Source organism: Pholcus phalangioides, unplaced genomic scaffold, assembly GCF_987345545.1.
Source record: "Pholcus phalangioides strain wild (caught in Gottingen) unplaced genomic scaffold, Ppha-v1.0 ptg000021l_1, whole genome shotgun sequence".
In the NCBI taxonomy this organism is placed as follows: Eukaryota; Metazoa; Arthropoda; class Arachnida; order Araneae; family Pholcidae; genus Pholcus; species Pholcus phalangioides.
The window spans coordinates 1,680,516-1,696,752 of record NW_028301614.1 but is presented as its reverse complement, the minus strand read 5'-3'; the positions used below and the strand labels follow the sequence as shown (position 1 = coordinate 1,696,752).

The 16,237-nt window shown below is 34.9% G+C and overlaps 1 protein-coding gene across 2 annotated transcripts; it reads left to right on the top strand.

Annotated features, from left to right (window-relative positions):
* The first annotated feature begins 25 nt into the window (after window positions 1-25).
* LOC149070476 (2-oxoglutarate and iron-dependent oxygenase domain-containing protein 2-like) lies at window positions 26-14,422 on the top strand. 2 transcript variants are annotated; one of them, XM_089248938.1, is made up of 7 exons: window positions 26-437; window positions 2,874-2,921; window positions 4,529-4,639; window positions 5,310-5,409; window positions 7,201-7,325; window positions 11,770-11,961; window positions 14,042-14,421. In XM_089248938.1, the coding sequence occupies exons 1-7, from the start codon at window positions 315-317 to the stop codon at window positions 14,366-14,368; spliced, it is 1,026 nt and encodes a 341-aa protein (XP_089105064.1). In that variant the 5' UTR covers window positions 26-314; the 3' UTR covers window positions 14,369-14,421. The 2 variants fall into 2 exon arrangements, with proteins under 2 accessions (XP_089105064.1, XP_089105065.1); XM_089248939.1 differs by lacking the exon at window positions 2,874-2,921 and having other exon boundaries at window positions 198-437; window positions 14,042-14,422.
* The last annotated feature ends 1,815 nt before the right edge of the window (window positions 14,423-16,237 follow it).

Genomic DNA, 16,237 nt, shown 5'->3' with positions numbered 1-16,237 from the left:
CCTCAAACTCAATAAAAAAAAGAGGAAAATTCAAGTGCGTCATTCGTGACGTTCCTTCAAGTGGCTATTTTATCTCCTCGGAGATTATTCAGCTGTTTTCTCGTTAAATCTAAAAGAGAATATCCAGTTAGATAAGTAGAAAGATCAATATTAAATCTAAAAATGATATATCATTGTTATCAGCGGTGAAATGTGGAAAAGCGAATTTCCCAATCATCTTTATTACCCAAGAATCGCGGTTCGAGACGTATCGATAGCGCGATTTGTTTACTATTTGTATCTCTTTTTATCTATATTATGTGTAAGCTCTCGAAATGAATGCATCGAGGAAATTCTACAGTTGCAAATGCTTCTTTAATCGCAATATTTTCGTTAAGAAATACAAGACTCATTTTGTTTACAAGAATGATGAACAATTTAGAAATGATTACGGAGAGGTTGGTTGGTTGATAGATAAGTTTAAGCTTCAACTAATCTATGAAATCTTGGTGCACATTGATATTTAATTTATTTGAATCGAAGCGGTTGAGTATCTCACGTTGATGTTATTAAATAGAGCGGTGTTTCTCAAACTATGTTCCGCGGACCTGCGAACGCGAGCCGATCTCCCCATTGAAAAGTCTCGCCACAGAGAGCAACAGGCTTACAATGGCACAAATATTCGATCATTACACTTCTAAAATATAGATGGCAGCACTGAAAAAAACAGACATGACAACTATGTATATACATCACAACTCACTCGGTAGTAAATTACCCATGCCGATAGACATAGGCGCACGCAAACGGGGGGGGGGGTTCTAACCCCCTCCGAGCCAAGATTATAGTGTTATTTTGCAGGAAAAAAGTAAACCCCCCCCCTCAGAAAAGAAAAATCTGCGTACGCCTATGGCGATAGACCAGAGCTGTGTGCTCCTTTTGAAAGAAAGGTGGTCCCACGGATCTTTTCTTTCTTAAATGACATCAATCATTCATGATAATGGTGTTTTTGCTAACAAATCTTATGGACTAAGGTGTCTTTAGGAATTAGTTGGCTATTTTTAATTGGTTAATTAATGTAATGTTATATAAATGGTGTGTAATTAATATATCAATCAGTGTCTTAGTTTTAATTAACTGGGCCATGGTTTCTTTAAAGTTGAGAACTGCTGGTCTAGAACGTAGGGCAATTCCTTAATTTTTGTTCTATTGCCCCCTCTTTAGAATTTTTTTTAATTCTTATTGCCCCTCCCACAACTTAAGTCAACCCATAGCATTCCGTCCTATAACTTCTGCTGCCACCATTAAATCTGGCATTAAATCATTCCCAGGAGCGATATTGCCTACTTTGGGAAACGCAACGTGGTTGAAAGCTCTATGACTACCCTGGGGTGGTTATAGGCTGCGCCTCTCCCCCTTGTCAAGAAGAAAATATCACTTGAGGTTGGGATTGAACCGTATGAAAAGAAAAATTTCTTTGTTCTCAAAGGTAGGGAAAAAAAGACAAATAGAAAAATTCGCCGCACCCACAAAAGCCAAAACTTTTCTGTCAAACCTTTTTCAAACCCACCCACTTTGGCTGGAAAACTCCCAATTTGGCAACTTTAAAAGGCAGAGGAAGTTCTTCCCTATAGATTGGCACATATAATAAGCATGATTCACACTGCTGCTTCCCAAAGCAGAATATGCCAATATCTGTGATGTACATCGCAGATCAATCGGTGCTACTGCAAAACAATCGAAGAGTTTTAAGTAAAGTGTAGAAAACATGGTTGTAGACATTTTTATTGCATAACATTTCCAGTCAGCCGAGGCCTCATTGCAGAACAATGCAAAACATTTTGCTTTGGGCTGCTGTTGACTTTGCTGATTTTATGCTGAGAAGCGGCATTAGTTTGTCTGTCTCAATAAAATTTCCAGACCAAAACAGCGATTCCAGTCAACCTAGGACTGGCCACATGTCTCAGTTGATAGAATCTTGATTACTCAAGTCATGGCCCCAACAAAGATGGGGCTGAATGGGCTCCAGAGACAATTCTTGCCATTTTTTTTTATTGCATTTGTTTTGTGCAAAAATTATCAGTATTATTGGTCAGCACCCGAGAGGGATAATGATAAGATGCTCGTCTTCCACCATGAAGGTTACCATCAAGGTCCACGGGTTCCAATCCGGGCAAGAACATCAGAAACAAGTTCTGTGCGTAAAGAGCCTGTGCCACCACCTACAGATTACGCCTTCATTTCCCACCTAACTCTCCTGGTTGGAAATTGCCATGTGACGATATATGCCAGAGTTGGTGTGCGGTAAAGTAGTATCATTGCTACCTTTGTCTTATTCTGAGTGAAAATGGGAGTTTCATTAAACCAATTTTTCTGATTGATAAAGGAAACTATTCTCTATTCTTATAATCGCTCTCATTTTATCAATTTCATCATATTCAATTATCCCTGTCTTCTTGATGGAAGAGGGGGGGGGGGCAAGAGAAAATATTCTTGAGAATATCCTCATAAATTACTGGAGAATATTCTTGTCGAAAATAATGAGAATATCTTCACAAGTTATGTATAATACTAGTCTTTCCAGAGAATAGTCTTGAATATTCTCTTCGATGAGAATATTCTCAAGATTATTCTCGAGAATATTTTCCTAAAGATTATTCTCGAGAATATTTTCCCAAAGATTATTCTCGAGAACTTTACATCTCTACTTATAAGTAGTGGAGAAAAAACTTGAAATGTGTCTCTGCTGCTTACGAAGTATTATCCATGTTGCTTTCTGTAATACTTTTTGAAACATATTACTTTGAAATAGGAGATTATTTTTGAATTACACAGTACATGTGCGAAATTGATATTATATGTGTGTCTTCATCTTTTTTAATTATAAATTTCAGTTTTTGAAGGATCTAAAAGAAAATGATATACACGAGCTGATTCAAGTTGTAAGTTTTCACTCCAACATAATTTTAATTTGCTAAAGTATCAAAATTTCATATAATTTCTGTCTTTAATTATATATGATCTCAAAAAAGTACAGTAACAAAAATTTTATCTCTCTCTCCACCTCCCACATGTGGCAGTGCCTATTGCAGCCCCGAAAAACCATTACATCTCCACCTTTTTGGTTAAAATACCTATCTAAAAATTATTAACAATTTTATTGCATGCTAATACAGTAGGATCAATCGTGATTATCAGAGCTAATGTAGACTGTACTTGAAAGGGGTGGGGGGTGGTTATGCAGGACCTTTCCATCAAATTCTTTGATCATGTGCATAGTACAGCAAAGATTGACAAATCTGAGGTGCCAGGCCAACCAAAAAATTTACATCTGGACCTAATTTTTTATATGCATGATAGTGGAATTAAAATCTGAGGACAGCACGAAATGATATCAGTGGTGTCTGCTAGAATGTGGAAAAAGGCCCCTAACTAAAGGAATACGCTGGAAAACAAAGACCAGTTTTATTGGGGGAAAATTAAATTTAGCTTGGTGTGTGCCCAAGTTTTTTTCTCAATTCGTGACAAGGCTTCTAGTGCCTTTATGGTTCAGTGGCCCGCAGACCTCAAAATGCCGAATGTGGCCTGCCCTATGGTAATGATTGAAAGTGCCTTCTAAAAATTACGCTAATCACTGCTTTACTCTATGTGGCAAGGCTTTCATGGACATTATGCAATACAAAATTCAAAGTTTTCGGTTTTTAGACAGACATGATACAAAGTTTTTATATTTTGAGGTTTCATTCACACTGAGCAAAAATTTTCCAGAAAGTCTCATTCCAGACGGGCTCAGATAGGCCTATGAAGGAGGTGAAGTCTTATGTGTATGGGGGGGGGGGAAGAGAAGCTACTATTTTACAGCTTCTTCTTGCTTGGTTGCACCGATCCATTGGGATTGGTCAATTGAGCAAGAGTTTTTCTATTAGCTGAAATTGTTACAAGGGGGTCTGGATATTATGTGGCTATCACTTTTATCATCTTTAAAAAATCAACAGTGCTTGGTTTCCAGTCTTAGAGATGAAAGTGACTATCCTTTCCCCCCCCCCCCCACATGATCCATACCCCTTGGTAACAACTTCATCAGAGAAAATCTTGCTCACCTGACTAATCCTGATGGATTGACAGGGCTGTCTTAAGAAAATCATAAGCTCCTGGGCCAAGTGATTTTTCTGAGGCCTTATCAGGCAAACTCCCGAAAAATACAAGTACTTCTCATTTTTCTGAGGTGCCCGGGTGGGCCCATGCGCTAAAATAGTACTGTGGATTGGTGCAACCCAAGCAGGGTGAAGACGTAAATAGTAGCTTCTTTCCCACCACATAAGTCTTTCTTGAAAATGTTTGTCGCAAACAAATCGTCAAAAGATAAAAACTTTCTATCATGTTTGTCTAAAAACCCAAAGGATATGAAGTTTGAAAATTTCACTCTTTCTCAAACAATACATACGTGTGAACCCAATTAATTAGGTGAATATTTTAATGAAGTTTGAATAAAAAATATGTTTGTATCAGATATAATGCAAATATTAATTTAAATACTTACTCTTCAAAGATGAAGGATGAAGTGTCCAGGCGTAGAAGAATTCATGATGAATCCAGATTGTGTAAAGATAAGGTGAAAGAATCATATAAACCATTGAATTCGAGAATTTTCAATCTCCAGGTAAATTTGATTTTGTTTATCAACATGACAACACATTTTCAACTGGAAATTGCAAAAGGTGTTTTCCAATTTCTCAAGTATAAACAAAAACTGAAAACATGGTGAGGGTTGTCTTCCAAGCATGAAACACAAAACTGTAATACTAGGAGACATACAAAAATGCAGGACCGGAACTAGAGGGGGCAACTGCCTTGTGTGGAAAAATTTACGGGGGGGGGGGGTGTCAGTTTTGGGGGGGGGGAAACAAAGAACACGTGTAGTTGTGTTAACGGCAAAAATTGTAGTTAAAGACCCGTAAAAATGTTTTCTATTAATTTCAGTGAAATAACAAGAGACATGATGGTGGATGCATTATATCTGATTTAAAAATATCAAGATTCAATTGAACCAAAAACTGTACTGAAACTGATGGTCGATTTGGACTGTACTTCAAAGAATCAAATACAGCGGTTGTTTTACTGAAATATGCTGATGCTCCAAGAAAAAAAATAAATTTCAAATGTTTTCAAAAGTATCATAAACACATGTACATGCTCATAATTACTATTCGTTTTTAACCATCTTTTCTTAAATAGTATTAGCTCTTTTTCTTATATAGTAGAGTTGAAGAAAAATATTTATTATGTATAGGCATAAAAAGCATCTGGATTTTTTTCTTTTTTCACCTCAGGCCGAATTCTTTCAGCCTTCCTTTATTGATCTCTGCCATCAAGCAACAAACTTGACTAGAATGCAGGATATTTTACCGAAGCTTGATGTTATTTCTAAAGGTGGGTTGAAATGTTAAAATATTTACAGGTGTTTATTTTATTATTGTGGTTGGCACGACACAAAAGAGGGAAAAATAATAAAACATAGCTCTGCAGCATATATTATCAGGAATATGGACAAGGTGCATGTCTGGTTCAGCAGTAGCATATATTACGATGAACAGTACATAATCATTTATTTAGAATCTAACCCAGAAAAGATGTAATACAACATCACTTTACACACAGGGTAACACAAACCTCTCTAACCGTCCACCTTATTCGTAGCTTCTTTTATTGGCCCAGTGGAGACATAATTCCTGCATTCTACTCTTCACATTTTATTCGCCTTCTTGACATCAAGAGTATGACTTGATTTGATCTGATGTTGGATGCTATTCTTTTTCTGAATCCAGATATGTGATCATTTACAAAATGTGATGAAACAAACCAGAAAATCCTTCCACAACATATGTCGAAAAAGTTCTTAAAAGAAAACTTCCCACAGGGAGAAAGGAACCCGCAATAGGATAATAAAAATACAGAGAAATTTTTGCATCTGTCAATTCTTACTTTCAATTAAAATAAAACTGGCAGCGCTTTGAGCACATTTGCAACTGAGACATTCATGTAAACATTAGGCAATACAGTCATATACAGACCTGCAACACTTCCCAGCATGCAGCAACTAATTGGAAATTCCTGGCAGAAATGCTTACTAAGGTAGTGCAGACAATGCTCATTATAGTGCATCACATCATTCCACAGAAAAATACTAAAATTATAGTAATTAATTGCATTCACGCAGTTTAATAATATTAGAGTTTTCCAATATCAAAAAACAAGGTCACTCTCGAGGACAAATTTTGAGTTCACCGTTATTTTGGTTGGAAAATAATGTATGATGAGTAGGAAATCATTTAGGATTCATTGTACCAGTCCTTATAATGGAACGGTCCCTATAACAAGAATCAACTGTATAAGTATTAGATGAAGGAAGTTTTTTTCTAAAGAATATTTTACAAAAAAAAAAAAAAAAAATAGCTTATAAGAAATACTAATAGACAAGTTCACAACACAAATGAAGAGCCAATGCTGAAACCATTGGATTGAAATTTCACATCTGTTTACTGGTTTTCCGAAACAACCATACTTATGTATCCAGTCATCTGTACTTTGCATACGTATGTCTAATGCTCCACCTAATTTTTATTTTATGAACACATATCAGTTTCTCTTGTGCTAAGAATGGAAATGTGTCATTCACCTAAGGTTTATTCATGATTTTACATGTGCAGCTGCGAGTAAACAGTGGATATGTGATTATTTTCAAATATTTTCACAAATTTTCATGACTACAAATATCTGTATTTTCAAAGTTTAAGAAGTTGATAAGAGATGCTTCTCCCTGGCAAACAAATTGACTCTGACCTGAAATTACTTCATTATAAGTTTGAAATGATCAAAAGTATTAGTATAATATAATTTTGATAAAAATTGTTTTTTCGGGTTCGAAGACCGTCGTCCGTTTGAGTTTGTTCTCAACGTTTCCCCAACACTAGTGGTTGGCATCTTCAGGAGAATTGATAAACTGGATCAAAGTCTTATTTATCAATTCTCCTGAAGATGCCAACCACTAGTGTTGGGGAAACGTTGAGAACAAACTCAAACGGACGACGGTCTTCGAACCCGAAAAAACAATTTTTATCAAATGATGGCCGCGAAAACCTTATAAACTATAATATAATTTTATTGATATGTTCTTGAATACTAGTGCATATTATATTGAATATAAATTACTTTTCATTTTAGATAAACAGTTGTATGGATTTTCCCTGTTCACTCCCGAGATTTGTGAAGAATTGATATTAGAGCTTGAGAATTTTGAAGCCACACCTTTACCAAAAAACAGGCCAAATTCCATGAATCGATACGGGGTATGTAAAATATCTGCTTTAAATTGTAATTCTGTACAACTGAGTTAAGTCAAAAGAGTACATAATAAATATACATGCATCAAAATTATTGATTGATTATATTAGAATTACATGGTGCTCTCTGTTATGTATTAAACAAAGAAATATTTGTCATATCAGAAGGCATTTATGAGCTTCACTTTTTAATTTTTCTCCACCACCAGTGATTGGAATTTCCAGATCTTGTAGCAGTTTTTTTTTTTTTTTTTTGTGATTTAATCACCTCTGCAGGGCTTGAAAAATCTACCCTGCCAGGTTGCCATGGTGACTAAAAAAATACCATTGGGGCAGAAAGTTTTATGTGTATAGTTATTTAACGTGCCAATTAATTTTTCAGAGTGTTACTTGTGTCACACTTTTTTCATTTTCATGGAAGTTTGAAGCTATTAAAAATTTTTTTTGATTGCAATTTTTTTGAGAACATCAAAACTGAGTTTATCATGTTCTTTGCTGTACATTTAAAATCATTATAAAAACAATAACAATAAAAGTAATTACTAATTAGTGTTCTAAATAGAAATATTGAATTCTTAATTAAATGCAATAACAGCATGAGTTGTTCAAGTTCAAAATGAATACAAGAAAATTATTTCTTGGTGATTCATGTTAAAAAACAATGTATTGAAATTCAAAGACATATATAGAAGATTTTTCCTTTATGTGTTACTAATTATAAGATAGAGAATAAAACAGTTTTTGAAGTCTTGCTGTAGTATTCAGTTTGTGTGTGATATATTCCAAAACATTAGCAAGCCACAAACCATCACAATCAGGGCACCAGTGTTTGGTTTCTTTTCATTTTTTTAGATTTAGAGCACACAACACACCTTTTACAACAGAGCTTTCTTATTGCCATCATCACAGTCAAAACAAAAACAACCAACCAAAAGGCTAAAAATTAATTCGAATGGATCAAATAGAAACAGTTGAATTACAAAATTGCCAACAACCTTAAAATGCTATGCATAAAAACTCTTAAACAAACCGAGGGAAATTTTAACTGAAAAGTCACAAACAAGAAAAGTGCATTTTTATGTGTTTTATATGGTAGAAAGTGTCAGATAGCCCATATGATGCACTGCTAGGAAGAGGGTCCTGTGGAAAAATATAAGCATCGGGAGAATGTGTTGAGACATAATATGACACCCCAGGGGGGGGGGGGGTAGCATGGCCCCTTGGTTGGGATCTTTCACAGGCTTCCCTTTATGATGAATTTATAGCTTGAAAAACAAAAAAAATTATGAGAATCGTCCTGGGTCCCAGGGCTGGAGCATTGTCAGCCCCCACCCTTGTGGGAACCAGGTTCATGATATGTCCTGCGATTTTAAGAAATGCTGCAGATGGATTTATGTGGATCCATCCACATAGTAGTCTGGACCTTTGGTAAAAGATGTATGAGTAATATAAAGCAGATGCTTCTTCACAAGAGAATCCAAAATTGAAGAAAAAAAAACCAGAACAAAAAAAAAATGCTTTGGGATGCAGCCTTGCAAAGCATGACGAAAATAATAATCTCACACCATGAAATATAATTGTTCAACTCCATCTAGTGGTGAGACAATAAAATAGAAGAATGGCTGTGCAGGTGGAAGCAGTTTTATGAGAAATTATTCCATCATATCCAAGTAAAAAAGACTGAAAAATCTGTGTGATGGCAAATGCCATCGCAACCAGCCGACTGGTTAGTTGAAGCATGAGGCTGCACAAGATTTTCAGAAATTCTTCATCTCTGCCAACATGGAAAAGGGTCTGTAAGTCCCCGAAAAGTGGGGGGAAAATTGCAGCAAAACGTCAGTATAATGATATTCTGCAGATGAAGAAAACATAATGTTGTTGAGGAATTATCATTACGCAGAGAGGCAACATTACCATCAAATACAAACACCACAACAGACATTGCTCAACAAGGTGTGACTGAAAAAAAATACCCATAAAAAACATGAATGTCAAATGTAAATGAAATACAGCAACCCAATATAAAAGCACATATCTCAAAAATAATATATAATACGCTGCATATAAAAAGGATTATGGCTGTCTTATCTAAATACGGATAGTTTCTCGATTTATCCCAATATGTTTATCGTACTTCTTTTCAAATCTGTTAATTGTGTTAGAATTCATGATCCACAGAGGTAAGCTATTCCATTTCTCCATGTGCTAGTGCTATAAAACTTATTCCGCTGTTGCCATCTTTTCTAAATTGCACCATTGTTAGTACCACCAAAAAAATATACTTTTAAATACTTATTCGATCATTTTTGTCGCACCACAGTCATTTTATGCACAGGAGGGCTAATTAGACCGGGACCTACAATTTATTGCTGATTCCCGGCAGGCTTGTTTTTATACTCATTGAGAGGTTGGTGCGCTGACTCCTCGATGGGGACTCTCTGCGGTAGCAATTTATATTTATTCGAATAGTGACACCAAAAACAACACTTTTGTAGTGATCAGGTGTAGAGCAGAGCTGTACACAGGGAGGCATAGATAGGGGACTCCTGATCCCCCTAGGCCAACCACGAATTAGAAAAAAATGTAATATTTCTGTAAAAAAATTAAAATATCGAAAGAAAAAATATTTTATATAATATTTTAACCGATTTATAAGTTAAATGCTTTTTGAAGGGCTACAACCCCAAATTTCCTTGGAAGAAAATTTGTGTGCCCCCCTCTGACGGGTACACCGCTAATCGCGCGGGTGGTACAAAATATTAATATTATTAGATCATTAGTCCTCGGGAGAACTAAAATATGTGACGAGTTAAAAAAAATGCATTGAGAGATATTTTTCAAGCGAAATATATGAAATATCTTTGTAGCAGTTTCAAAATCTCCCCAAAAAATACTCTTATAGACGGGTTCATCGTAGTGAAAGATATCATTGTATTGAGGAGTTTAACATTAGACTATAAGCAATTCCAAACAAGATTCGAAAAAGAAAAATGTTGTATAGGCAGAAATGCCAACATTGGCTTGAAGCTTGTCAGTAGTGATGCATGTTCAGTCTTGCCATGGGGGTACCCCCATAGAACACCATAATCATAGTACAATAAAAAATAATCACTCAAAATTTTAATTTTTTTAATTTTAATTCAAAGTTCATTAAATACAGCACCTCATTGACACTGGAACCTACAAGGCTCGGGCCATGGGACTCTCCTCCCGAAGCAATGTTCTGAGTCCCTTAATAATTTGTGAATATTCAATGCAATCCCAACCTTCCTACACCCTTGTGGGAAGTATATATGGACATCTAGCAACCCTAGACCCCATCTTCTTCGTATCAGCACCTATGACGAAACATTACACAAGTTCTGCGAGCTCAACCATGCACTATATAAATAATGTCGGGTTCGGACTCACCATGCTGAACCACAGAAAAACCTGTTTTTAGCCTCCAGGGTGAGGATGGTTTTGACGAAAAAAACAGGTTTTTGCGCATTTGAGTATGGAGTAGTGGTGGGTTTAGATGTTGCTTTACAGATTGCCCTCCACGCACAGACAAAACAGATCATCTCCAAGTTTGACTTCTCTTGATTTCCCTCACATGCAAATAAGATTTCATCGTTATAGTAAAGATAGATGCAATTTAAAAAATAAATAAAAATATTTAAAACGCCGCAAGGAACTCAAAGACCCAATTTTTTTTAAACCGATTTCCATAGTATTGAGAATGTCTCCTGTAGCTCTGTAGTTTATTGCGGCCATCCATAGAAACTACAAACAATCCATAGCAGTTGGCAACTCTGTATAGGGATTTATTGTTATATCTACTATCATTGTAGTGAGGTTTCCCTACATTCAGAATTATTTCTCCCAGACAAGAAATAAATGAAATAATACAGTTGTGGCTCCCCCAACAAAACATTTGATCTACTTAAACAAAACTCACCATAAACTTGTTTCATCAACTGGTATGTTTCCGAGGCACTTTTAAAAAGTTTTGCATTAAGTTCACACAACAGCTCTTTGTTCCACCTTCTTAATTCAGCTTGAAAAAATTGCACACTTCCCTATTGAACGTCTGTATCATTTGAGTTAGTTTAACTAATATGCAAAATTTTTGGTTGCATGCCAGCAGATGGTCAAGGTTTATCACGCATACACTGATGGCACCACAGTAGGCTGGGATAGCCTTGAAAATTCTTCAACCTAGTTTGTATATATACATGATACTCTCATGGCAATATCAATTGTTCGCTTCCTATAATACATAAACATAATATGCTATAATGATAAACATTTGATTTTAAATAGCCATTGAGTAGGCATATATTAACATTGCTGTGCGAAAAAAAAATAAGAGCGAATTTTGGATTATGTACTCATCAATTTGGGAAAACATGCTTATCATGCAATAAATTAATTACATTGTTTTGTAAAATACTGAATACATTTTTAGATATTATTGGAGGAATTGGGACTGTATGAAAACTTTGTAGATCCTCTGCGTGAAAAGTATTTAGCTCCACTTGCAAAGGTCTTATTTCCTGATTGGTGTGGCAAAAGTGGTTTGGACTCGCATAGGGCCTTTACAGTGCATTATGAAATGGGCAAAGATGTTGAGCTAGACTCTCATTATGATAATGCTGAGGTAACTGTTATTATTATTATTAATCTGTATCTGATCATGGCAATAGTTTTAACCTTTTCAATATATGTTTATACAGTCGATGCTCATTATAATGGCCATTACATCAGGTCCCACTTTTTTCATATTTCTATACCGTGCAATTTTTTTATCGAATATAACGTGACTGGTAAATATCATTCAATCCATTACAATGACCAAACTCAGCTCAGCCTCCCGTTTCTTTCTCTCTTTTTTTTTGCAAAGGAATGGATAAAATCCATTGTTGAGTGTGTTGGACTTTGATACTTGGAGAAGGAGAGATAAAGTGTCACTCGTACAAAAAACCCTGTATAGGGTTTTCTGTACACGCGACGAAACAGGGTAACTGTTTCATAGCAAGGTGGACTGCACTCACGTGAGTCGACTGGATGATGCTGATATTCCCCCTCCCCACCGTTTACGTTTGTTTTATTTTCTCACATGTTGGCTCACTCTCACTTCCCACATGATTGATTTCTCACAATTTTACTTGATTTCTCAATGGTAGAATATGCAGGTAACTGAATCCTTTCATTCTGAAAATTATGCATTCAACATTGTTGTCCTAAATAAATGGAATGATCAATCTTTACCAAATTCCCACACATTAGCCGGCTTACTAGGAAACATTGTGGGAGAGTATGATGAAAAATTTGAATCACAAATCCTGGATAATTCTTAAATATCTTTATTATAAAAAATCCATTGAATTGGCTGAATGTATACTGTGATCCTAAAAAAATTCTCTTTTTCCAGCATGGGATCAGAACCCAAAATTTGAAAATCTGCTGTTCCCCGAGTTTGGTGACATACCAGCTAATGTGGAGGGATTTCAAATTGAAAGTTTTGGTGAAAGTTGACTGAAAATGAATGCCGAAAACCAAAATGGCTGAATCATTGAATATTCCTAAGAGTACTTTGTTCATCATAATTAAAAACTGTGACTCAATAGTGAAAGCAGAACAGTTGGGGTTTCTTTCTTCGTGTAGTCAATCAAGAGAAGGGAAATTCCAATTGTTAGAAAAAGCAAAGCAGCTAATTTTTATGATTTCTTGAAAACGTTCAATATAACAACCTCCCCAATATAACGTCCGTTTTCTGTGGAATGAAGAGTGTCGTTATAAAGAGCGTCGACTGTACTTATTTCTGCAATTTTAAGGCACCTCAGAATGCAAACTGATCTAAATGGATGTGTCTAGCACCACACAAGTCTATAAAATAGATGGAATGAAGAGTGTCGTTATAAAGAGCGTCGACTGTACTTATTTTTGTAATTTTAAGGCAACTAAGAATGCATTCTGAATGCAAACTGATCTAAAAGGATGTGTCTAGCACCACACAAGTCTATAAAATAGATAATCTTATTAGATGATCAATATTCATGTTTAAAAAAAAATTTCACATCGAATGACCACGGTTCTATTGTTATTTTATAACTTTACGTTAGCTATTTTTAGAATTTGCATAACACATCCGTGTATAGAGCTACACGTCATGCACAGATTGCAAACTAATGGTTTGTAGCAATTTTTCAAGAAAGGAAAAAGAAATTTTAATTTTTAACGAGGAGTTTAAAAAATAAGTTCCTTTTTCTAACTCATATCGATAAACAAGTGTTTCAATGAATCTTATGTTTTGAAGTGGCAACAAAATCAGAGATGATGATAGATAATCTATTGTTTGAATTATAATTTCTTCACCGTAATCTAGCAGCTGGAAGGTGATCAGTACAGTAGACTTTCGATAATGCAGCAGTGGGCAACTCTAGCCCATCAGCAATCGCTGTTTCTTTCAAGCATAGAGGAGGAAAACACGTCACTGCATGTCTAAGCGTGGAAGTTTATATTATTTAAATAGGCTTTTTAAACTAACTTCCAATAATCATGATTTCAATATAATCCATACTATGTACAGACCTGTACTGGTACTTGGTCTGATATGTGCAGGATTAAAGAAAGTCTAGTGTATATTAAAATTGCATTAAAATGAAAATATTTGTTTGAAATCTTAACTAAAAGTAAAGCCAGTTAGTTTGAATTAAATTTTTTCTTTATTTTTTTAGGTGACATTAAATGTCTGTTTAGGAAAGGATTTTTCTGGCGGAGAGTTGTACTTTGATCGCATGAAGACTGATTTCCCTAGTAATACTCCATATGAAATTGTCCCTCATAAAATTGGATACGGTGTCTTCCACAGAGGACAGCAACTCCATGGAACAATGCCCATAACAAGTGGACAAAGGTACAACTTTATTGTGTGGATGAGGTCATCTAGCATCAGGAACAATTTGTGCCCCATGTGCGATGAAAAACCAGATCTTATAGAAGCTGAATCTTATGGTGATGGTTTTGCCAAGTCAGTTTTGTCTGAAAAATGTTCTGTTCTGTGATAATAATATGTCAATATTTCTGTATAAATTTCTTTTGCTTGATGCAAACAGTTGATCCACAGCATTTTTTTTCTCCCTTTCTTTTATGACTATTAACATAATTCAAAAGGGTCTGTGATTATGGAAGGAAAGATATCCAAGACTTTTGAAAATTAATGAGAATTTATAACTAAGCTTGAATTTTAACAAGGAAGTTGGAGACTATAGAACCTTACTTGTAAAAACATGGGAAAAAAAGAGTTGATCTTGTTAGCCCTTCACCATGGCGCCAAAGCACTGCATATTACCACAGTTTAATTCTATCTTTCACACAAAAAGTAGTCTTATTATTTCATTAAGTTTCATATACAATATCATAAAATTAGAATTTTAAAGAGCACCCAAAACTTGATATAAAATTCTGTAACTAACTTACATCTAGAATTCGTGTTGATGTCCATGAGAAAGATACGAGTATATCCATACAAGATGCCAACCTTTTAAGTTCCACAGTATGAAAACGCTGATGCAGTACTTTAATTACATTTTTATGGTAAAGAACTCATATTTGCTTGTGATGATCTATTTTATTATTCACACTGAATGAACTGAATTTTATCCATAGTTACAAAGGCATATGTGATGAAGAGAAACAAAACAGAACCACAAAAATACAGTATTTTCATGTAATATGTGAATAGTGAAGCATTTTCTAAATAATTTCATTTATAATAAATAAAATACATCTAAGATCATGTGTTTGCTAATGCAGCAAACACATGATTTAAATGAAACGAAATTATGTGGGTAACCGTAAAGAGTATATTTCATCCTCATTAATAACATTGATTCATATTATTTTAATATGCCATTAGTTTTTCACATATGTTTAAATAGAGTCCAGACAGAAGTCACTACATGGATAATTTTGATCATGATTTTAACACAATTTTCTTGATTAAACAGTCACTCCCTTTTCCCTTTTGTTAGATCAGAGTATATATGTTACTGCCAAAGTTGGCCACTTCGCAGCCTAGTTGACCCGGCCAATGTCCAAAATTTGGGTTTTTGCTGGGCCCTATATCAATCTCTATGATTCGGGGTTGTCACTATGTTGGCTTATTTTTTTGTGATAATTATGGTCATTTATAATTAGCCATAGCTAACCATAACAACAATGGTTAGCTATGGCAACCTTAACGATCAAAAGAATCTGAATATCGATATCTTACTGATATATATAGGGATAGACATATAAGGGCCGGTGAAAGTTCAGATTTCGGACATTATAACAAATAAAAATTGACACGAGAACCTCACCAGTACTTATTTTCTGCTTCGTTTTGATTAATCTGTTTATTTTGTAGGAAATAATTAGATTAAGTTCTCAAACGTTCAACTCTAATATAAAACATACTCAACCAATACATAATGAAATTGGTTTTCAAAGATTAATTCACGCGTAAATGATAACGACACTTTCACAAATAAAGTTTCTAAAAAAATAAATCTAAAACAGGGCAATGAACTTTGATCCACAGGAGATAAAAGTTAATACAGTAATACCCCAACAGAGTTCCTGCAAAATTTGTTTGATCATTTCCCTGACGAAAACCTCTCTAGAAGAAATATATTTCAAAATCCTAATTTTCCAAATTTTTGAATTTTGAGTTTTTTGCCTCTTTACAGACCTTTTCCCATCAAATGACTTTCATCAAATATTTCCCATATTTCCCTGACTTCTGCCAAACATTTCACATTTCCCTGGCTTTTGTCAAATATTTCACATTTTTTCTGACTTTCCAGGAGGTCGAAGGAAACCCTTCCCACTTACATTACTCCACATTTTTGTTGTCTAATCTTATCAATTACAATGATACCTCAGCTATT